Source organism: Typha latifolia, chromosome 14, assembly GCF_019914945.1.
Source record: "Typha latifolia isolate L0001 chromosome 14, TyphaL0001v2, whole genome shotgun sequence".
Lineage (NCBI taxonomy): Eukaryota > Viridiplantae > Streptophyta > Magnoliopsida > Poales > Typhaceae > Typha > Typha latifolia.
Window position 1 is genome coordinate 3074571 of NC_133099.1, and position 24571 is coordinate 3099141.

At 35.6% G+C, this 24571-nt stretch overlaps 3 protein-coding genes across 3 annotated transcripts; 1 reads left to right on the plus strand and 2 right to left on the minus strand.

Annotated features, from left to right (window-relative positions):
* Positions 1-2931: 2931 nt before the first annotated feature.
* On the plus strand, positions 2932-9693 carry LOC140800934 (kinesin-like protein KIN-7J). Its single transcript, XM_073155869.1, has 14 exons — positions 2932-3118; positions 3730-3971; positions 4586-4675; positions 4766-4866; positions 4978-5091; positions 5197-5278; positions 5362-5429; positions 5519-5584; positions 5666-5790; positions 5916-6249; positions 6598-6702; positions 6791-8044; positions 8715-9043; positions 9159-9693. Coding segments are annotated over exons 1-14 (3237 nt in total). The 5' UTR covers positions 2932-3116; the 3' UTR covers positions 9484-9693.
* Positions 9694-10049: 356 nt separating this feature from the next.
* On the minus strand, positions 10050-15728 carry LOC140800935 (protein ACCUMULATION AND REPLICATION OF CHLOROPLASTS 6, chloroplastic). Its single transcript, XM_073155870.1, has 7 exons — positions 15254-15728; positions 14951-15181; positions 14634-14858; positions 13722-13982; positions 12673-13618; positions 11074-11210; positions 10050-10532 (listed from the first exon to the last, which is right to left on the minus strand). Exons 1-7 carry the CDS (start codon positions 15542-15544, stop codon positions 10245-10247), a joined length of 2379 nt encoding a protein of 792 aa, XP_073011971.1. The 5' UTR covers positions 15545-15728; the 3' UTR covers positions 10050-10244.
* Positions 15729-22632: 6904 nt separating this feature from the next.
* LOC140800668 (auxin-responsive protein SAUR32-like) lies at positions 22633-23624 on the minus strand. Its single transcript, XM_073155438.1, has one exon. The coding sequence runs from the start codon at positions 23377-23379 to the stop codon at positions 22981-22983; it is 399 nt and encodes a 132-aa protein (XP_073011539.1). The 5' UTR covers positions 23380-23624; the 3' UTR covers positions 22633-22980.
* Between the last annotated feature and the right edge of the window lie 947 nt (positions 23625-24571).

A 24571-nucleotide genomic window follows, 5' to 3' on the forward strand; every position in this document is an offset into this window, starting at 1 on the left:
TATTTGTTCATCCATTATTTTTTGTAAAAAATTTCTATGAAATACTTTATGCATCAAGAAATTTATAAACTTAGCACCTACTTTATTAAAATATACTTAGTCACATGCTGAGTTAAGTTTAACTCAACATGAAACAAAAGTATTTTGTCTATTTGAAATAATATTTTTATATTTTCTAAATTATCATGATCTCTTTTCTCGAATATAACACTTGAGATTAAACAACAAAACTTATGGATTTGCTGACTTGGAAGAATTCTGTGTTTGAATCCTATTTTAGTGTTTAGGATGTTTATTTTCTTTTCACTCTATTAAAATTAGGTGTTCATATTAGATTATATCTGTCTATCTATTGTAGGGTGTTGACTTGATATTCCTTTATAGCAAATAAGAGATTCTATTTATATGTGGTAAAAAAAATGAGGCCTTTAAGACAACCCTAGCTGTTAGTCCTATCAACTCATAAGAGAGTATGTGGTTAAAATTCTATCTCTGGATATTGAGATTAATATTTTATAAAAATTTTATTAAAAACATTATATGCTAATGGTTTGGGACTATTGGGTTCAATTATAGGGTTAGCAAAAGTTGACTTTGATATGGTAACCTAGCCTTTAAATGTGTTTGAGTTAAGACTAATTCAGTTTGGGTCATAAAGGGCTTAACCCGTCTAACCTAATTATTAAATGAATGATATTTATTTTTATTATCTCAATTGGTTTATAACTCAATCCACTAGCTCATTGATGACACGGTAACTTGTCTATAACTCGACTAATCTCTTTATAACACTAAAAATTCTACTTATAACTCAAAAAAAAATTATTTAAAATTTAAAATTCTTTTGTTTATAATCTAAATAACTCGTTTATGACCCAAGTAACCTGTTCAATAAACATGTCATGTTTGTATTTAGAATTTTTTATCTATTTAATAAACAAGTAGGCTAACTTGACCTAGTTGCCGCCTCTAATTAATTTCTTATCAATATCCATCTAGTTATCCACCTCCTTGTATAACTAACACAGTTATGATCTATTAAAAAGAGATAAATTATTATAATATAGTTAAAATGTAAAGTGTTATTTGTTATTTTCTATCAATAAATCCCTAAATATTTTTTTTGTATATAATGACCCCTCTAAACTTTTATTTTTAGTACATAATGATTACATAATAGAAGGAGTTAGGTGAGTTATTTTGTATAGTTCAGGATCAGTATGTATAAAAATAAAGTTCAAGGGGTCGTTGCGTAATAGTGTGATAGTTGGGGGTTGAAAATGAATTTAATTTTCTTTTGCGCACTTTAAGTGAACGAAATCTTATTTCACGTGGGCAGATTTATTTTATTGGGTAACCTTTTTCGGGCCCCACGCTGAGCGAGAGTCGCGTGCAATTGAACCGTTTTTTTCCCCCTTTTATCTCTTTTCCTTAAATTTCCATCTCGTGCTTCATTGCCACGTCATCAGCAGGAGACCCAAAGCATTAGATAGAGCCAAAAGGAGTTAATTTTGGCTTAACCTTTAATTATAGCAATTAATTAAGAAAAATTTGGATTTGGTCGACTAAAATTACCCAAGCCAAAAGAATGAAATGCTTCGCTGGCCGAAGGCGCGGAACAAACTGCCGACAGTTTCTCCAACTGCCACCAAAATCTTTCAAAAAAGAGAGAGAAAAAAAAAGAAAGTAAAAATTTACCAATTGCACCTTTAAATTAGGCTTATTATTATTTTTAAGTCCTCCATCTTAGATTTTTCATGGCTCGGATTCATATCATTTGCAGCTACAACTAATTTTTTACATTTAGACCTATGAACTACTGCGTATTATTACACAGACCCTTTTATCTATTTCTTGCAACACATTGATATCATCTTTTACCTATGTAAAAATTTTAAAATACATCTTCCGTTAGTTGTCCGTGTTAAAAGACTATTTTACTTTTATTTTAAATAAATAAATAAAATTAAAAGTAACCATAAAAAGTGAGGAGATATTAGATAGTTAAGAAGGTCGAAGCATTATAAATAAATGGTCTAAATGTAAAACTGAGGATGGTCTTCAGCCAATAAAAACAAAAGACAGGGGTTTGACCGTAAATGTAAAATATAGGTTATTCTGAATTATTTGAAATATTTTTTTATAAATAATTTATTAAACTTTTTTGTGGTACATAACGACCTGTAAGCTAATTAAAAATATTTTAATTAATTTTTTTATTAGAGGGTTATTATGTATAAAAAAAATTTAGGAGGTAATTAGTAGAAAGTACGATAGTTCGGGGGTAAAGTGAGAATTATCCGTTATATTTATTGGAAAAGAAAAAAAAAATACTAAGCCCTTGATATTTTCACCCCCTCTTTTCTTAGTTTCTCTCCTAATGATCAATCTGTACTTCTGGCATCTTTGACTGTTTCCACAAAGGACAGCAAAATATTTAATGAGAAAATCACCTCCAAACAACCTAAAAACTAATAAGTTCTTTTATATATATATATATTATATATATTGCAAAATGCCAACCACTACTAATAAAATGCCACCACATAGACTTTCTAAACTATTACTATTTTATATATATACCCTCTTAATTTTTTTTACCCACATATATATCTCTTTGAATAAAAAAAATTATACAGACCTTTAAACTAAAAAAAATTATGTGGCTTAAAAAGAGTTAATGTAGATAAAATTTGAGCAATATATCTGATAATATTTATAAAAATGATCAAGTGCCAGTATTTTTCTTTGAATATTCTTGATAAGATTAGCCCCTAAAAACTAATTTTGGAAAGTAGAAATGTAAAATATTAAAAAAACACTTCAGAAAGCTCTCCAATTGGAAAGTTCTCTCAAGAGAGAGAGAGAGAGAGAGAGAGAGAGAGAGAGAGAAAGAGAAAGAGAGAGAGGGAGGGAGGGAGGGAGACAAGCCAACAAGAGGGGAGGAGAAGAAAGCTCTCCTGCATTACAGCCACCAGTTCTCTCTCTCTCTCTCTCTTCTCTCTCTCTTTTTACATTTTAACCCTCTCTAAATCTCCATTTCAGATCTCCCATCCTGCAACATCCCTCTGCTCTCCTCTTCAATTCTATCTCCCTCAGCTGGGCCATCTTTTGCAATGTAAGTATCACCATCCTCCGGCATTGCCTTCAAAATCGCATCTTGGTCTCTTCTTCTCCTCTCCCATGTGTGAATTGCTATAAAAAAATCATGGGAATGGAGGAGGTGGGAACGCTACGACGTGGTAGGGACCATCCTGATGGAGAAAGCTCCAGTCTTGGACGGCGTCAAACGGGATCAAAATAATAAACATAAACGATTACAATAGCATTTGGAATGACAAAAGTTGATGTCTTGAAGTGACCGTAGACGAGCCGCTTTCCGGCGGGTCTCCGTCGTACGTTTGTCGTTAATCCAACCACATAACGACCACTTCTCTACCCTCAATAGATGCTTCTTACCTTCCTATAGCTGTGCTTTTTTGTTTCTTGTGAGGGGAAAAAAAAAGTCATTTGTTTACTTTGTTTCGTTGTTGTCTTGGTTAATTTGACATAAAGATGAAGTTTTGGGTGGATGATGTAAAAGAGGGGACCTTCCTGTAGCTCTGGCTTGTTCCTTATGAAGAGAGAATAGCGAAAAGTCATTGATCTAGTACATTGTTTTGTTTTTGCTTGGTTAATGTTGATTTGGGTAATTTGATATAAAGGGAAGTCTTTCGGTGTGTGGTGTAGGAGAGGGAGGGAAGAGATGGGAGCTGCCGCGGGGGATGAGATGGCGGTAGGGGAGAAGGTGGAGGCTGCCGGAGGTGCGGGGAGGGAAGAGAGGATCTTAGTCTCTGTAAGGCTGAGGCCGCTTAACGCAAAGGAGATTGAGAAGAATGACATGTCTGATTGGGAATGCATTGATGCCACCACCGTCGTCTTCAAGAACAGCCTGCCGGAGAGGTCCATGTTTCCCACTGCATACACATTTGGTGAGTATGATTTGGCTGCACGATTGGTTTTTGATGAAATGTGCCTGATCGAATTAATTGTGTAATGATTTGGTTATTAGGAAGTTTCAAGTTGCATCTTCTAACAATGTGAGTTATATTGGTTAAAAGATGTATTTAAGAATAAGTTGAATCAGCATAAGGAACGAATTTGATTTAGTTTGATCATGCCTCTGGAAGGCCTTGTGAAGTTTATGAAGTTTGGGGTGTAAAATGTATATCCCGTTATCTCTCTTGCTCTCTTTCTCTTTCTACAGCATTAGGTTAGAGTGCCTCATAGAACAATATAATGTTCTGATTCAGGGGGTTTCCAGGTTTATAGCATACATAAGGAGTGTATCTCTTTCTCGATAAAGTGAGACGCACTACGGATTTGCATTTTTCTTAGCTGATGAAAAGTATTATAAAATGTGAATCAATTGCACTTTTGTGTTCTCTTGTCAGAAATTTTCAGAGTTCATGTTTTTATCCCATCAAATATGGTTTCTTTAGTGGATAAACATATTATTTGAACTAAATAATCTTGATGCGTTAATTGCTTATGGAGTTTTCTGACTCTCTTTTCTACTCTACTGTTTTCTCTTCATGGTACATAGACAAAGTATTTGGTTGTGATTGCACCACAAGACAAGTGTACGAGGAAGGTGCAAAGGAAGTTGCTCTTTCAGTTGTTAATGGAATTAATTGTACGTATAATTTTCTCATAGATAATTAGATTCCCATCTACTAGCATGCTACCGTGTATGAAAATTCACAGTGGTCATATTCTTAATCAGCAAGCGTATTTGCTTATGGGCAAACAAGCAGTGGAAAGACATATACAATGACTGGGATAACAGAGTATAGTGTAGCAGATATCTATGACTACATACAAAAGGTTAGCCACAGTTGATCCTGTACTGAAACTAAGCAGTTATGATTTATGAATCCCCATTCTTTCATTTTGTAACTTTTTCTTTGCTAAGAGGTTCTTCCTCCCTTTATGTAGCATGCAGAGAGAGAATTTGTTTTAAAATTCTCAGCTATGGAGATATATAATGAAGCAGTGAGGGATCTTTTGAGCTCGGATGCCACTCCTCTTAGGCTTCTTGATGATCCAGAGGTAGACACTTCACTTTATCTAACAGTCATGGTCACTGACTATAATTATCTTACAATCCTCACAGATTTATAATGGTCTTATTTTATGATCTTTCAACTTCAATAGAAAGGAACTATTGTAGAAAAACTTACAGAGGAAACTCTAAGGAACCAGGATCATCTTAAGGAGCTTCTTTCTATGTGTGAAGGTGTGAAATAAACTTCCTAGGATCATGCATACTTTCTCTCTGCTTCTTATTCATTCACATGTACATTTTGGCTTCTATCGCAGCTCAAAGGCAGATTGGAGAAACTTCCTTAAATGAAATGAGCTCCAGATCTCATCAAATACTCAGACTGGTATGCTCCTTTTTATAAAGTTAATTATATAGATTTTCCTCCAGAATTAGAGGAATTACAGGTTTTTCTTGTCTATTTCCTTTACTCAGATAATTGAAAGTTCTGGTCGACAGTTCTCAGGAAAGGGCAGCGCAAGCACCCTGGCAGCCTGTGTGGTATAGAATTTATCTTATATAACATTTCTAAATCTTGACCCAAAGGGAAAATACAGATTCTAAATGTTTTCTTGGACACAGAATTTTGTTGACTTGGCAGGAAGTGAACGTGCATCTCAGGCATTATCAGCTGGTATGAGGCTAAAAGAAGGTTGCCACATTAATCGAAGTTTACTTACATTGGGAACTGTTGTTCGCAAGCTAAGGTAGAACATTTTTGCAGTTCGACTTGCAAAATGTAACTAGATACCCATTAGTGACAATTCTTCAGTAAGAGATTCTTATCTAATGGATTGTGTATTGTTTATCACTTGTCATTGCTTTGATGCAGCAAGGGAAGAAATGGACACATCCCATATCGAGATTCAAAACTGACACGCATATTACAAGCCTCGTTAGGAGGTAACGCAAGAACTGCCATTATTTGCACAATGAGCCCTGCACGAAGTCATATCGAGCAATCCAGAAATACTCTTCTATTTGCAAGCTGTGCAAAAGAAGTATCCACCAATGCACAGGTCAACGTTGTGATGTCTGACAAGGCACTGGTAAAGCATCTGCGAAGAGAACTTTCTAGATTAGAAGGTGAACTGAAATATGCAGGACTTGCAACTCCATGTTCTCATTCTGATGTCTTGAGGGAGAAAGATTCCCAGATTAAAAAGGTACAGATATACTAAACATGCAGATTACGATGAAATCATCATGGTCTATATATACATATATAAATTGTTCACTCCTGCATCTATAATATATTTGAGTTGTTTCCACATTTGTCTACCACTTTTGACTTCACATCTACTTTTTATTTATCTCTAATCTGCACAGTCTTTTTGCCACTTGTGGGTGTCCAATCATACATTATAGCATTCTATGATGTGCAATCCGTTGGCAAATTGAATGAACAATGTGCATATTTACATTTGTATCCAATTACAAGCTATCATTTGGGGCAGTGGCTTTCATTAATGTTGAATTCTAATCCTAATATACTGTCTTTTCTAACTCTTCAGATGGAGAAAGAGTTGAAGGAACTGATGCAGCAGAGAGACCTTGCTCAGTCTCGACTTGAGGATTTGCTCCGAGTTGTCAGGGATGATCACTCTTCAAGAGACTGGGTATTTATCCATCTATTCAGAAGTGCTATGCTATAACTAGTCTAAGATGATGACTATATTCTCCAAATGCCATTTTTTTTTCTTCTAGGATGAATTTAGCCAATCCTCAGCATACCATGTACGGAATGTATCTGAAGATGCATTTTCGATTTCTGAAGCATCTGGTGCTGTCTATCAAGATCAAGATTTTCTCCCCGCAATGTTTAGTGCATCAGATGTATACAACAATTGCGATAAGCATCATATAGAGCTTTCTGAGGATACAATGAAGCCGCACAGTACCTCTCCTATGGGAACATTCAGCAGTCCTAGGTTTTCTGGTGCTGTCCCACATCAGAGGCAGGAGGCAATTCTCCAAGCTGCTTGTGTTGATTATGAGGATCACTGCAAGGAAGTCCAGTGTATTGAGATAAATGATTTAAGCAGAAGCAGGAGTGAAGATTTTAATCTCTTACTTGCTGAAGAAAGTGATAGTCTGCTACCTCTCACTGATGCTGACAAGCTTGAAGATCAGGAACTGCAACATTCAGAAGGCACGGACTTGCTACCGGAGCAAGAAGGAGAACTTGAAAGTATGACAAGCACAGTAGATAATCTTATCACACCATACCCTGATGAATCTTCTCCATTCTACAATGATGTCGAACCATATACAGATGAATCATCTCCGGTCTTCAATGATGTCAAACCATATACAGAAGAATCATCTCCTGTCTTCAATGATGTCCTGACATATACGGATGAATCATCACCAATCTTCACTGATGTCAAACCATATATGGAGGAATCATCTCGAGTCTCCAATGACGTCAAACCATATATGGATGAATCATCTCCGCTCTTCACTGATGTCAAACCATATACAGATGAATCGTCTCGAGTCTCCAATGATGTGAAACCATGTATGGATGAATCATCTCGAGTCCACAATGTTGCCAAGACATATTATGAATCTCTAGTCTCAATAAGAGATACTCCGAGTTCCAGAGATTCAGCATTAACTAGAAGTAGAAGTTGCAGGGCAAGTTTGATGCTTTCTTCAACTTGCTGGTGTGAGGATTTGGAGCACACTGACAGGACACCACCGGATAACTTCTTCAGGGACTTTCCAGGAAGGCCTGATGGAGTCCGAAGAAGACTTGAAACAGAAAACTGTGATCATCAAAATGGAAGCTTTTCACCTGAAGGATCTCAGGCTTCTGAAAAGTTCACCCTTGATGAAATGGTTAAAACACCTGATATGAGCACTATTTATGAAGAGAACAATAGTGACAATAGCAGCTTTGTTGGAGGACACGAGTTGGTTCAAAATCACTACCCAAGACGACTCCCTGATGATCAGGTTTGAATAACTATACCATCATGAAACCTTTTCTTTTCTTACATATTTATATCTTTTTAATGCATGTCGTTCGGAAGTTGTTGTGTGTTCATATGCCGAAACATAATCATGCATTACTTTTCTTTGTTATTCTGTATGATCTAATGTTTCACAGTATCTTCTTTTTCCTTCATTGTACTGAAGCTGGATTATCCATGATTACTATGGACAGCATTCTGGATAATGGATGATAAAACTATAAAAAATTTGAACACTAAAGTAAGACAAGGGGGTTATTTAATAGGGTTAATTAAAGACTTTGTCGAAATTGTAACGAAGATAGGGTATATTTATGACTAATATGAGAATCTAAGAAACTATGTTTGTATTGATATAGGATGAAAGTATTTTTTTCACTATTGTGACAATTCTATGAAACATAATAATCATATAATTGGTCAGTTTTGATACTTTTCATACCTTTGTTGATTCATCTGTCTCTATCTTCTAGTCCAAGACATGTTCTTGAACTGATGCAAGTTTTCCTAATTATGATGTTCTCTTTTACTGATCTAGTTAAATTTGTACAGCCTAGACCATTGATGTAACATCATTATGTTCTATCTCTGTGTTTGATGGATCCTAGCAGTATTTGTCACAAAACTGACGCTTGTCGATCCTATAATTTCAGTATTCACATCACACGACCACTGAAGATTTTGGGGTTGAAAATTTTTTGAAGGACACTTGCATTGCTCCAGCACTGAATTCCTCACGATCTCCTACTCAATGGCCCTTTGAGTTTGAGAAAAAGCAACAAGAGATAATTGACCTTTGGCATGCATGCAATGTTTCCTTAGTTCATCGGTCTTACTTCTTCCTGCTCTTTAAGGGAGATCCGACAGACTCTATCTATATGGAAGTGGAACATAGAAGACTCTCCTTCCTTAGAAACTCCTTCTCTGGCAATCTCACTAAACCAGCAGGCGCAGGCGAGCCCAATATGGCGATTGCATCAAGGTGTGGTTGTGTTCTTGTGGTATTCCTCTCTTAGATATAATATTCTATCTACATGAAATACTGCACATTGATTGTTCATCAACCCTGTGTGATGGAAGTTCATGACTATTGGCAGCTTGAAGAATCTTCGACGCGAAAGGGAGATGCTGTACAGGCAGATGCTGAAGAAGTTGCACTCAGAGGAAAGAGAGAGCCTTTACACCAAGTGGGGGATCGCATTGAAATCTAAGCAGCGAAGATTACAACTCTCCCATCTCGTGTGGACGAAAACCGATATTGAACATGTCAGAGAAAGCGCAACTCTTGTCGCAAAAGTGGTTGGACTCTTGGAGTCAGGCCTGGCCCTCAGGGAAATGTTTGGATTAAGCTTCACACTCACACCAGAGAGGACTAACCGAAGATCTTACAGCTGGAAACATGGTAGGTCTTCTCTCAAATGAGCACAATGACAGCTGAAGATGGTAGGTATATAATAGTTGAGGAGGCTGAAGATATGGAGAGCAATTGACTCCTTTGGCTTGGGTATCTAATAATTTTTTGTTCCTCTTTTCCTTTTATATATGTGATTCTTTGAGTGTCATTGTTTTATAGAGAAATTTGTAAATGTGCTGTGGTTAACCAGATTATATAAAGTTGCACTTTTATTGTGAGTTTGTATCTACATTTAATCACAAAAGCTTGGTGAAAAATGGTAATGCAGCCATTCGTATTCCTTTTCCTGTATAAAATGATCGTATATTTATCTTATATATTCATCATTTCATAATATAATCACTCCCTTTGAATTATGCATAAACTAATGGAGGAAGAATTTGAAATGTCTTAAATAGTTGAGGGGATAATATGACAAAAGATAATTGTATATAAAAACTGATCATAGTTCAAATTTAAAACAAGAGAAAAGTATATGATTATTGTTAAAATTTAACATGAATGCTCAGCTATCATCTGAAATAGTAAAACTTACAGGAAGTTCTAACATATTACTTAGATGAAACACACTATCAGCTTACTGAAACATTCTATTAATTATTTTATGCAAGATGGCAAGAGAGCATTTCTCTGGAGCTTCAAAACTGGTTAAGATATGAGTCGCTCAGAACTCAAACGAACCACAGGATAGTGAATATATCTATGTCCAAAATAAGGGAGTAAAATGATTATTTACATTAATTACAAAGGGGCTTACATCATCCAAAAATTATTTCAGCACTGCTCCCTCTGTGATCTTCCAGCCAGAGTTGGAATAAGCCATCTCATACCTTGTGGTATAGGTGGTGCTGTATGAGTCATTGTGATCTGATTGAACAACATCGGTTAACTGCGCCGCTTCATCAATAGTTGCCTCCACGGTTGCTCGACGGCCATCCAAGGATACAGTAATGCTGTCAATTGTCACACCTAACAGGGTGTACTCCCAGAACCAACCATGCTGTGCAATCTCTGCAGCCCGGTCGGTCCATATGTTCAGCATCCTGCCTCCTAGAACCTGTTAGTTTTTCAAAAGTAAAAAATTATGTTCTTAAAAATCAAGGTAAGTATAATGATAATGCAAGAACTAAAGGAGTAAAGGGATTTCAAAAAAATCTCATATTTCTACATTGTCTGTGAAACACATGTTCAACAGATCTTTGCGCATACAACCATTATTCCAGTTTTATGAAGGGGATATTTTTAGTTCATGCCAATGAATGACCAAGTTTTGCCTCAGTTCAGCACATGCGCACAATCATGTCTCATCAGCCAAGAACATCATACTTACATTGCTGTGGGTTTATTCATAATGGCAGATGCCAAATTAACAAGGTCTAATCCTCAGGGCAGCTACTTACAAGAATAGCAATTGCTTCCTTAATAATATTGAGTTTTACCTATTGAGATAAATGGGCTCTGGTCCAAAATAACAGGCATAACATTTCATTCTCCAGCTAATAATTTAAAAAACTGCCAAAATGATTGATTTTCAAAATAATTTATTTGTAACTAGATAAAGCCTCAATAATGGTGGAAATGAAGCTTGAATCTCTCACCTCTTGCAGTTTTGAAAGACAATGATCTGGTCCTAGAGCCAGTGATTTAATATTTTGCCACTTGCGAACGAGAGATTCTGCTAACCTTGCATCCATCCTGGGTACTTCTTCCACAGAGTCCTCATCTGCAGGATCACCTTTCCACAAAAATATAATAGAAAATATAAGTATTTCATGTCCAAGAGAAAGATGAACAGAAAGGAGACCATTTCAGAGCATCTTAAGCCAATAAACCAGATAATAATTGAGTTTTATAATAGGTAATAACCAACACCATGCATATCAATGCTCCTAAAAGAATCATGATGGAGGTCAATGTCAACTAGATAACGTGTGGCTTTTGACTCAGCATAACCATGTTTCTCAATGAGGATCACAAGCCATACAATTCCTTAATTTTTTACCAAATAAATACTGAGGAAGCAATGCATGGTTAACCAATCACTAAGATAATTTCTAGACATTTTTCATACAGCTTTTGACAAAAGAAGCATTACCCAGAAGGCTAAACTATTATCATGCAAATATTGATGCACTAGCAATCCAGAAAGGGCTACAGTTCACCATCTTAAAGAAAAAAAACACTTCTATGGTGCATAAATCCTTGACTTCCATTCTAAGACTAAAATAAAGAGTCATATTGAGAATGAAAATATTAATATAACTGAACACAGACAAATAATTAAGACACACAAGATAAGTCAGCATCATCCCTAGTTACCTACAGTTTTTTGTAGCATTTTCATTGTTCTAACAAAAAAATATAATCAATTTTCTTTCTTGGATGTGTTTATCTATGAAAGATTCGAAGAAACTAGATTCCCCCATAAATTAGCTATATCCATAAACTGATAAAAGAAATAGAGAGCAAATTAATAAACTCTCCATGACCATGACTCTCATGCATTGTCACAACTAGTTGGTCAGGCTTTCAAACTTTCAATGACCATTTGTTCAAGTTACTGGAAACATCTTGATATTTGGAAGCATTTCCCACCCATCATTATTCATCAGAACTCATCTGTGTTGAATAAATCTTTTCAGTTCCGTATCTAAGTATTCAACATAGTTTTGGATGGCTGCTTATAAGACCACATAGGATTCTGAAGGATATATTGTGGCCTCAAACAATATTAATGGACTGTCATGACATTGTTTTCAGTTGGTAAAACCCTTGCCTCAAAAAACTATTCGTTAATGAGTGAACTTCTTTTAACATATAAAACCAGAAATTCACTAGAATGAAAAGAGTAAATTGTAGATAAACAAGTCACCCTCCAAAGATTTTTCTTGCTCCATATCTTTTAAGAGCCAGAACATAGGCAAAGAAAAAATAAGGAGATTTTGAAAAGAAATGAGTAGAAGATTTGTGGTTTATAAATTTGTTTTGTTGGTCACTAGTTCCAAAATTACTTCACTTTCTGAAGTAATAACACATATTGTGAAGAAGTGGACGATAATATAGAAAAGAATGTGCTTCCAATATTAATATGGAAATCAAAAAGCATATGCAACTTCTAGAAAGTCAATGATGTTCTATGCCTTTAGTTTTAGTCCCATTGTCAACAAAAATGAAAGGAATTTGGTCTTCTCTCTTACTTGGATTTACAACATTAGCAGCCATTGCAGACCCTAGCTCCTTCTTAGCAGCAGGAAACCAGCTTCTACCAGGTAAAAACTTGAGCCCAACTACTGTCAACAATACTACCACAACACCAGCAGACATAATCTTCACAGTTGCACTTTTGGTATCGTAAGTCAAATCTTGCACATTGGGATCTTCAGAGTTAGGATTTCCAGAAATCACAGGCTGAAAAGATGAACTATATTGATCAATTTTCACCATTGAGTCCTTAGCATCTGTCTCGGGAACAAGACCTTGGGCATCAATGGATACTTCTGTAGTTGACCCTCTTTTATTGTTTACTGGTGGAAAAACCTTGCGGAATGCCTGAAGAGCACTTGATTTCACAGTACCAAGTGCAGCTGTGGCCTCAGCCCCAATCTTTGCTATTGCTGCAGCTGCAGCTAAAGGTGAAGAACCACCACCTTCCATCTTCTCCAGATACCTTAAGACCATTGGGTCATCATAATAATCCCCAAGGGTGAAGTGAACATCTTGAGTATCCCTAAATCTAGGAAAAACCACCTCGAACAGCCATGTCTCTAAGAGTTTGCAAAGGCCAGGAAGGAGATCGTCATCTTGGTCGATGTTAGAGTTCTCCATTATGAATTCTATAACTTTTGGATCTCTATATTGTGAATCTTCACTATCAATGCCCAACAATATGCGACACTTATCAAGATCCCCTACAAGAAGGGAACAAAGTCCCCTCTCAAGTGCAGGATCTATTTCATCATCAGAATAAGTGGTGTACTCAGAAGCAGCCTTGATCTCCTGAAGTTGTTGCAGAAAATCATCTGCCCTCATGACAAGATATGGTTTCTTACCCACAACTGCCTGGGCAACATAAGCAAGTGCCACACTGTGGAATTCAAACCTCTCTGGTGGTATACTGCTTGGGGTTGCATAATAAAGGTCTACCTTTATATCATAAAAAGTAAAAGGTGAGTAAATTTCAGAAAGAGGTACAGATACGACTCTGTTAGGAAAAGACTTTAGGCTTTCAGAAAACTATCTGACAAACCTGCTCAGCCGCTGTCATGTATAAAAAAGCTTCATTCATGAAGTTTTCTCGAGTGAATCCTCCTCCAATAGCGGCTGCACCTCCTCTACCAACAGTCCATAATATGTTACGTACACCATGAAGGCCTTCCTCCCTTTTAACTCGGTGCTCCTCGTCAAGAGGCAATGCAAGAAGCTCGAGTATACAACGAGGAGTTATCTCTTCAAGGGTCTCATTGATCTGTGTCATCAGATCTGGTGCGAGGTTGGTTGCCCCTTCCTCCTGCATTACACCTAACCTTTAGTGAAAAAGCATCAACAGAATCCTGGTTCCAAAGCCGCAACAGGAAACTGCAAGATTAATAGCATCACTAATTGGATTCTGCATCTTGAATTATTTAAATGACCTTGCATGTTCACGATTATTTTTCTCCTCCTTTTGGTGAAAGGGTTCGGAGGCTGAAGATGCAAGATCACCCACTTTCCCACATGCTAGAGCAATCTACTCTAGTAATTTGGATGTAAAAGCAGCGTACTTCTTATTTTGCAAGAGATAAAAGAAGTGTAATATGAATCAAAACTAAATAGAAAGGCAAAATGATGTTCAATTTGCTGGAAGTAAATAGTTCAAAAATGGATTTTCATATTTCCACTGATATCTCAAAGTGGATATGGCTACCAAAATCTAATATCTATGATGCTGCAGAAAACAATCTTCATCTTTCCATAGTTGTAAATTTGTAATTTCTCAATATGTTGGTTACACAAGTCCATTTGTATCCAGTTATTCGCTCATTTACACCTGAAACAGAACTAAAGAATATGACTGAACTAAAGATAAGAAGCTAACTGGATAACTCTGATCATCACTATAAGCTAGTATATCACATATTACGCGTCCTGATAAAGGAAATGCAAAACAATTATGTTTTACCTGCAGGAGCTTCAAGGCCCTCTCAAGCACCTCACAGCACCTCACCACATCCGGCGGACTCAACGCCATCGCATCCCTCGAGAGATCCACATATGCCAGTGTCATTACAAGCACCACATCCTGCTTAAAAGGCTTCGGCAGCCGCTCCATCAGCAATCTCCCACCAACCCCGAGAACCACCTCTGTCTCCCCGGCTTCCTGCAATACGCACAATGCGCCCGGAACCTGCTCGACAGAATGACCGAACACCAATTCCATCATCCAAGTTACAGACAAGCTAAAATTCTCAATTTGCAATCACCAAAGACGAACGACACCTTGTCCCAGCCCACGTCGACGATGAGAGCAGCGTCTCGATCCTCCGCGAGGCCACGATTGTAGTCTTCGCGGGCGTCTGGGTCAGATAGTGTATCGCAAGCGGCTTGCAAAATCTGCCTCCGGCCAATGAGCGCCTCCGAACTGAAACTATACTGCGGATGACGGGAAATCTTCGCCTCGAACGCCCTCCGAATGCCATCTCGGAGGAAATGGTTCTCGGCCCCAAGAACCTGAAACGAAGAACCCGAGTCAAGAACTCAAATGGGTACCGCTTAGAAAGTCGAAAGACGCGATTTTGAGACCTTGTAGAGATTGAGGGGGAGCGGAAGAGTGCGGTCGGTGGAGGTGGGGGGAGGAGGGGGAGGCAGGAGAGAGAGGAGAGTGGTACTTCCGGAGGAGGAAGAAGGTGGCGGTTCGGAGGAGGGGAGGAGGTGGAAGTCGCCGAGGAGGCGCTCGGCCCACTTGCTGGAGCGGCAAATGGAGGTAGAAGGAGAGGGGAAAGAGGCGAAGGGCTTTGGGGGTTTAACGGGGAAGTGGTGAGGGTGATAGATGAGGAGAGGAGGTTGGGATAAGAGAAGGTTGAATGTCTCCATTGAAGGAGAGGAATTGGTTCTTCTTCGCTTTCCCTTTGGATCCTAATTTGGGTTTGGTGGTGTTCTCCTCGTGTTCCTCTTTCGCTCTTCGTTTGATCGATATTTGTTTGGTGTTATTTCTTCTCTCTACGGACGACGGGGAATGGGATACGGGGTTTTGCTTCGAGATTCGGAGATTATTGGCGGCAGATGACGGTCCATCTGATGTAGGTTTTATGAGCGCAAATTTGCCCTTACTTTCTTATTAATATATATTGGGTATTTTACAAATTACATCATATATTTTATTTATTTTATGATTCACATTCTATATTTGATGATTTTTATCATCTTCTTTTTCTCTATAATTATCGTTTTAACACACTAACTGATATTAACCAAATTACTATAATACTCTTATCATTAATTTTTCTCCTCTTTGCCCATCCTCTAAAGAAGTCACGAGTAATTTAGTTATTTAAAAATTATTTTATATATTATAATAAAATATTTTTTTACAGTACCATTTAAATTAACAGAGATGGTTAAATGTGAATTATAAAAAAAAAAGTAAAAATCGGGTTATAAAAATATGAGATGTGAATCACAAAATAGATAAATTATATTTAAATTAATAGAGAAGGTTAAATGCGAATTATAAAGAAAAAGTAAAAATTGGGTTACAAAAAACTGAGATGTGAATCACAAAATAGAATTAATTTTTTATAAAATTCTCTCGTATATAAAAAATAATAATATGAACAATGTGGCACTATTATGTAATTAGTATAACAGGAGGGCAAAACTACAATGTCTAAGTAGTTTAGGAAGTAATTAAATCTATATATATAACAATTTGTTTAGGCATCCAATTACTGGTTTTGCTGAATTCAACTCACTCATATAAGACGTAAAAAAGACTTGATTACTTTCAAAGAAATATTAATTTATTCTCAATTTCGTCTAGGATATAGGGGGGTTATTATTTAAGTATGAATCACAAAGGTGAGTTAAACCCGAGCTAAATCAAAAGAGTCAACTATAATTTGCCCTTAGTAGCTAATACTACATTAGAACAGGCTATGTTTCAAAAATTAACTCCATCCACATTTTGATCTAAATCTTGGCCTGAAATGAAAATAAAGATTTCATGATGAGCAAACGCACCAGATTGGCTGTTCCTCAGGTGAGGCTTCTCGATCACCCTTTTCTTGCCCCTTTATTTCTTTTCATTTGTTAGCTGAATCCAATTTGCCTCTTCATTGCTTTTCAGCCTTCGAGGAATCAGTTAGGTGTTTGTTCAAATGCCAGTTAGAAAGAGAAAGCCATTTTATTCTTCAGTTTGATTTGGTATGCGTATCTCTGTAGAGTTGTTCCAGAAAAAAATTGACTCCATTAATTGAAGGCATCGTGTTAGATTGTGCGCAACAGAAGTAGTAGGGATTGCAATATATCTGGTGATGTGGTTGTATCGAGTTTGGCCGAAAGTCCATCTACTGGTTGACTTTCTAAGTTGGCGTGCACTGTGTTTGAAATCTTCTTTAGGCTTGGATTCTTGTCTGCTTATCGGCATTTTTACTAGACTAGGATGGCCAAAATGCCAAATTTACTGTTGATTAGCAATTTATTAACAGATACGTTCATATAGTCCGCCAGACTAAAGGCTTGTTTGTTGTTTGTATGTCATGTTGACATCAGTTGTCTGTTCTACACATGGTAATTGATACTTGTTTTTTGAGAAGTGTTCTATCTTGGCTGTCATTCCCAGGTATATTAATGGTGTTAATGGTGTTATGTATTCCTTCTATATGTACCTATCTCAATCAGAAAACTTAGTTATATAGTTATAGCCATAGTGATTTTATATGGAAAACTTGATACATTATCGTGTTATTCTTTAATCTTTCAATTATTCCATTTACCTTTTTGTTTGGTTTGATTTGGTGCATGTGCCTCTTGGTTCAGGTTTGGATTGGTTAACATAACCCCTAAAAATAGAAGTGTACAATTTCCCCCCCAACTATCTAAAGCATAACAATCCCCTGATTCTATTAGGGTGCAAGTTGTTATGTTATAGATAGTTTAACGTACAAATTGTATGCTTTTATGTGATATTGGTTTTAATGTAGCGTGTGCGTATTATTTTACATATCTTTAGATGATTCTAACGCACTCCAATGTTAACATATCTGCAATGGTGATGGTGAAACTAAAAGAACATCGTCCTTTAGATATAATGATTAATGACTGGTCGGATTCTCTACAAATAAATGAGTTATGACTAGTCACAATAATTTACCTGAAACTGTCATCATTTTGTGCTGAAAAGAATAGATAATTAGCATCTTGGATTAAGAACTAAATTTCTCTGTCATTTCATCTGGTAGATTTTCTGGCTTGCTAAAGACTGGTAAATGCACTTATGCACATCTCCTGCTTCTTTCTTTATCAGATTGCAGTTGCTGTACTTTTATTTACTCTTTTCTTCTTTCAAGCATCAGATCTAAGTTCCTTTTCTATTGAACCCACTTCTTCCTGACATTAGGTTGGTTATTTGACCTCAGTGTTCCAAGTGCTTGTTTAATGATTGACTTGTTATCTTGTCCAAATATCATTAGGACAATCCATGATGAGTGCAAGGTTTTTTTTACCATTGAATAAACTACTAGATATGATAGTTCTGGTTTTAGGTTGTGTTTTAAGTTCCCCCAAAATGTCCTAAAGAACTTTATGAAACTTGAAAGAACTGTAGGAAAGGAATATGAAGCATGCTATAGAAAGATTATTTATCATATATGTTGGTGTTCATTTAGCTCATGCTCTTTTGTGTTTTGAACGATATTATGCAAAATGGAACTGGATGGAGAAAAAGATACATGTAACTTGCCTCAATTAATTGGTACATAAAGCTTTGTCATTGTCATCTTTGTTGTTGTATTGATCATGTCAAGGTATGAGCCAACCATCTGGGCTTCTAAGTTCTAGCCCTTTTTGTTGTGTCAGATAGAAACATTTTGCCTGAAGCAGAATCCGAAATCCTCTAATCATGTTTATATGCAATATAATCTATTTATGTATACAATGCAATATGTTTCTGCAAGCTTATGTCTTATAGGGACAATAAACTATATATGCTTATCTTATAAGATTAACTTCTCATTTACTTGCCAATTACCAATTGTTCTGCCATTCAAATTCTGTTTGTGCGTTTCTCTTCACAGAAGGAGAATACTTGTGTGAGAGAATACCTTCAAAAGAAGGAGCAACTTCTGAATTAAAAGACAGAAGGATTTAGTATTGGTACAGCATGTAAAATTTTTAGTGAATGAAAATTGTTGGATTCGTACAAGGATCTAAACACCAATGATAGGCTTATTCAAAGATTAATAGCTCTTGGCATCATTATGGTTACCTTTCCTTTTTATCAATGGCATTATTTCCTAAAGTCTTGCTTTATGTAAAGATCAACATGCCACAGATTAGACAATTATGTATCACCTGTGTCTTTTTTTTCTTTTTCTCTTTCCTTCTCTTGATTCATAATAGATGTATACTCGCCAATCACTGCATAATTATGGGAGCTTGTTAAGTACTTTTTTAGATTAAAAAATCATGTTTTTGTTAGTCCAGTTGGATTCGAGAAGGATCTCGAGAACTACATTACCCAGGAAGGCACTGGATGTGCTATTGCTCTTTGGAGGGACAGCTTAGATGGACTTCAGCTCTCTTCTTTGAGGCCTCTGCTTTGTTAGCTGTTCTTGAATCTATAGCTACCCTTAATAGCCAAAATCTTATCGGCGGTGGGATAGAGTTCAGTTAATTATGGGTTCATATTGTATGAAATATTCAGATTTGAATCCTAGCAACATCGGTATTTAGTAGAATATTATTAAGTTCTCACTTATCACTCAAAAGAAAAATAAAATCTTATCATGTGGAGTTATTCTTGCAGCTGTTAAAGTTTATGCTTGCTGACAGACACTCGCCGTAGCACAATGAAATAGGGTGGACAAGTCTGTAAGGTTTTATTTTATGGGCAATGTATTTTAAAGTACTTTAAATGTGCAAAAAGTTTTAGAATCTTTATATAAGCACATGAACAAGTCTTATGATGGTCTTTCTAAAGCTACATTGGTAAACTGCATGGCAAACACGGGTGAAAACTTTGGTTGATGGTGATATCAAGGGGATATAGTGTTTGTACTCTTTGGTTGGCTTGATTCAATGTAAGTATCTGATTCCGAGCCTTTCTTCTAATAAGTAAACAGACATATAAAGATGATAGAACTGCAATCAAAGCATGCTCTCCGAGACAAAGCTCTGTTTTTTTTTCCTGTGTTTCCTCTCCAAGACTAGATTAATTGATAACAACTCTACAAAGAGTTCTTGGCGTGCAGAAGTGATCTTGTGATGCATCTTCAGCTGTACTTCCTCTGATGTGATCTACTGCAGCATATTCCAACATTACTAATCCAATAGTCGGTTTCTGCATTCATTGCTGTCTTTTTGGAGCATTTTTGCAGTCATCTTGTAGGCATTTGACTGAAAGGAATCGTCTTTCTATTTCAATCCCTCCTTTTTTAAAGTTCTACTTTTATTTTTACGCCTTTTTTTTTCTTGTGGCCTTATCTAAATCAACTCCTTTGTCAATAGTTACGTAATTCCTCTAACTAGACAGACCAAAAAAAGCAGGGGTCGAATTGAAAATAGCAAAGAAACGAATGGAGGATAAAAATAAGGGCATTTTACAAATTGCACCCTATCATTTTATCTATTTTATCATTTACATCCATTTTTGAGGATTTAATAATTGGACCCTTTCTTTTTTATTATTATAATTTTTATTTAACACCCTAAATTAATTTAACATAACGGTAACTAGATAAAATGATATCAGTAATAAAATATTCTATTATAATATATTAAATAAATTACCTAAATTATCTATGGTCCCACAAAAAAATTAGAAAACCTCTCAAGCAAGCAAAGCCAAGAAAAATAAGAGAAGCTTTAATCTCTACCATTGTTTATCATTCTTCATCACGTAACCAAAAGAAGAAAAAAAAACCCTAGAAATCCACCGTCAAGCTCCAGCTCCACCTCCCTCCTCTCCGCCCATCTAGGCAAGCTCCTCTTCCTCACTAAACTCCACAAGATGGGGTACACGGTAGGAGAGGATGGTGGATATATTTTAGTAAATTAGTAAGTATAGTTATATAAATTATATAATATAACTAATATTAGTTAGTTAAAAGTTACATCAAGGTGTTAAATGAGAGATCGAATTATAAAATTTAAAAAAATAATAAAATATAAATTATAAAGTAAATAAAATATAGAGTGCGATTTATAAAATTATGTAAAAATAAAATTTTCGCATAGGACATTCTAAGCAATAAGCCTACGCAACCACAAGTGATTGGTATATCTTAATATAATTAGCAATCACCTTCATAATTATTTTTACCATCAATGCAGCCAAACAAACCCTCTATAATACGGCTTAGTTAGTCAACAAAAGAGATAAGGGCTATTAGATCTATCTTAATCCATCGTGTTCAAAATAAACGAGGCAAAATCGACATGGAGGTTGGTAGGTCCATGTCTTTATTTATGGTGGCAAAATTGACGTGCATATTTGATCCTCCCCATCCCCCACCTGCTTCTCATGTGTTTGACAAAATGAAACCCCACCATCTATCAGTTTCGTAACCATAAGTCTAGAAAAATAACTACGAAGACCGTTTTATTTTAGAGAAGTGGAAATTTAACAGCGTCCCAATTAAATTGATGTCGTTAAGAGTTGAATCTAAACATAGCTATATACTATCGCATTGGTCAAATTAAAAAGTGTTAAAATATAAAAATTATCGTTATCTAATAGCTTAAGCTTTCAGAGCAGTTGTTAAGCTAATATGGTATCAATATGGAGACTCTAAGTTCGATCATATTAAACTCATCTATTATTTAAAATATTAAAAATAAAATATTAGAATATAAAATAGGTAGTCTAACATTATATTATTCATGTTACCATGATTTGTAAATAAATTCTATTTTATAATCATACTAGCAAATATAGATTAGAATTCATGTTGTTTGTAATCAAATGTTATAGAGGCATGCATTGTCTACAAAAAGAATACATTACTTATATGAATTAAAGATATAATATATATATATATATTATTAGTTTATTATATAGTAATTTAAATTTTAGAGTCAATTAATTATTTAATAAAGTATCGGAACTAATTATTCTAATGTTTTGAAATGCTCGCATTACACATAAAATATATGCACTGCAAAGCTGAGATAATATTTTTTAGAAAACTGGAAATTTAATAATGTTTTACTAAATACTGATATCGTTAAGATAAGGAAACACTCTCATATAATATAAACCACTTAAACTAATTAAAGATTTTCATATTTACAAACCTCAAATTAACACTAATTTACAAGTAACATATACTTTGCTCATATTCTAATCCATCGTTATGATACAAAAAATAAATAACTCTTAAAGTGTTATTTAACATTCATCTCTCCTCATCATACACCCCACTATTTAACCAACAAAGAGTTGAAAGTAAAATAAAATAATGTCTTTAATTTTCAATAGTATAATGTTTTAATATTTTCTATTATATCATTAACTTTTCACTATTAAAATATACTTTATTTGGAAACAAAATAATATATTTAAGATTTAAGAAGGTCAATTAGTGTTATCTACCGAAATTTATTAAAAGGTTCTTACACCAAGGAAAAAAGAAGAAAGAAATAAAAAATTCTAAATTTTGGGGGCTCAAGAACCCCTAGCTTATTACATGGCTAAGCACATAGAGCCATGGTGATCCACACAATTTTATTCCTTTCTTGCTTCTCTTTCGTATCCTCTAGTGCTTGAATGATTCACAATTTAACTCTATTTTATATATATTAAAGACTTAATATATATTATTCTTATGTTATCTAATTATCTAACAAGGTATCAACCTATTTTTCTTAATTTAAAGTTGCAAATAACTTTTCTAAAAGTTATGGATGTACACATTGCACATAAAATAACATTTGTTTACAAGTAACATATATTTTGGTCCATATTTGCTAAGATGTTCATAAAGTGAACTTATCATTGCATTTCAATACAATCCATCATCATGATTCTCAAAATTACATTTGGCATTCATCTCTCCTTTTCCTCATCATAAAATCATACATGATATATAACCCAAACATTTATCCAACCTCAATCAACCAAAGAGAGATAGAAAAACAAGGAGAGAGGAGGAGAAAGGAAAGAGTTGAAAAGGAAAAACCCACACAGAATTGAGAGCAAAAGAGAAATTAATATCCCAAAACACCCTCTAAAACGTTATCTAAATCGTTTTTTATACACCAAACCGAAGGATTATATGGGACCAATTAATTACAAGGCGATTATAATTACTTCAACATTTAATTCCTCCCTCCCATTCGCCCTTCTCCTCTCTCCTCGACATCGCCCTGAAGCACCCACCATGGCTGTGGTGTTCGCCGCCTGCGGCGGCGGCGGCGGCGGCGGCGGCGGAGCTGCAACTCTCTCGATCGATGGTCGCCTGGACATGGCGGAAGTGGTCGACGTGGCAGGGGATGGTGATGGCCCCCTGGTGGTAGAACCCGTACTCCTCCTCCGCCTCTTTTAGCAGATCCACGAAGAGGGGATGGTTCAAGTACATCACCGGCACGACGAACCTCCGCTGCTCCTCCCCTTCCGATCCCACCCTTATCGCCATGCAACCTCTGGGAGTTCCTCCCATCACCTCCTTCCTCCCGTGCCCCAAGTGAGGCAAGTGGAGATGAACCCCCATCTAAAAAATTTCAACCACCACCCGCTCGACCACCCAAAAATCCCCAAATTAATTAAGACGAAACCCACCGAGGGATTTGCGCTAAATAGACTGGAGGTCGAAGAAAGGAGACAACTTGGTGAGGGGATCGAGAAGCGCAGAGAGCTACTCCGGCGATCAGGGGACGGGGAGGAGGTGGGAACAAGGAAGAAGACTCCTCTTATTAAGAATTTATAATCGAAGGCATATTTATTATTTAATAAAAAGCTAAAGTTACTAATTGGACGTTGTAATCAACACTAGTAGCTTCTCATAACTACGTGCTGTAGAAGGCGAGCATGGTGATACGTGGCTACGATTAGGTGGCACGTAGATGTACTGTGGGCCCGGATTTTATTTTCATTTTTTTTCCTATTTTATTTTTATTATTATTTCCTTCCCCAAAATACATTTTCATAATATTTAAAGATAAATTTTTTAACGTATTTAAAAAATTATAAATTAAAATTTTAGATGATAAAAATATATATTATCGGCATACATTGGGTCGAGAAGATGCACCCTCGTGTCACTAGTCAACGCAATTACCATTACCTCTGGTAAGTCAAAGTGGGCCCCTCATGTTTGTTCTTATCGGTTGACTAAACCAACATCATGAGAGTTTATCGAACCCAATCTCTGTCCCTATGTTTCTGTTTGAGATCCTCAAAAAATATCTTAATTTTCGTATTTAATTTATTCATCACCTATTTCTACTGTAGACTGTGAGCCTTTCTTGTCCTTTTTTGTAGGACTGCCTGTGACTAGGATGTCCTTCCATTCAAACAAGTGTACCATTTTTTAATTTATTTATTAAAATAGATAACACGTATATTCAAATATTAAAAAAGATATATTTTAGTGTAGCTCTAACTTATCTAAAGGTAAATCTTACATAATCTCTTTTTTTTCAGCTTATATTATAAAATAGACTGACATGAAAAATATTTAATAATTAAGTATTTTAATTATGGCTATAATAGAATAGACGGTTCTTAATATTTAAGTTTAGAGGTTGTTTATTTTAATAAATAAATTTTAAAATAGAGTTATTTAGTCAAAAACTCAAAATATATTTGGGAGGTGTTAATTTTTCTATACAAACTAACGGAGAAAGTGTAAGTATGAATCTTCTACCCATACCCATATTTTAAAGATGATTAAAAATTTTCTT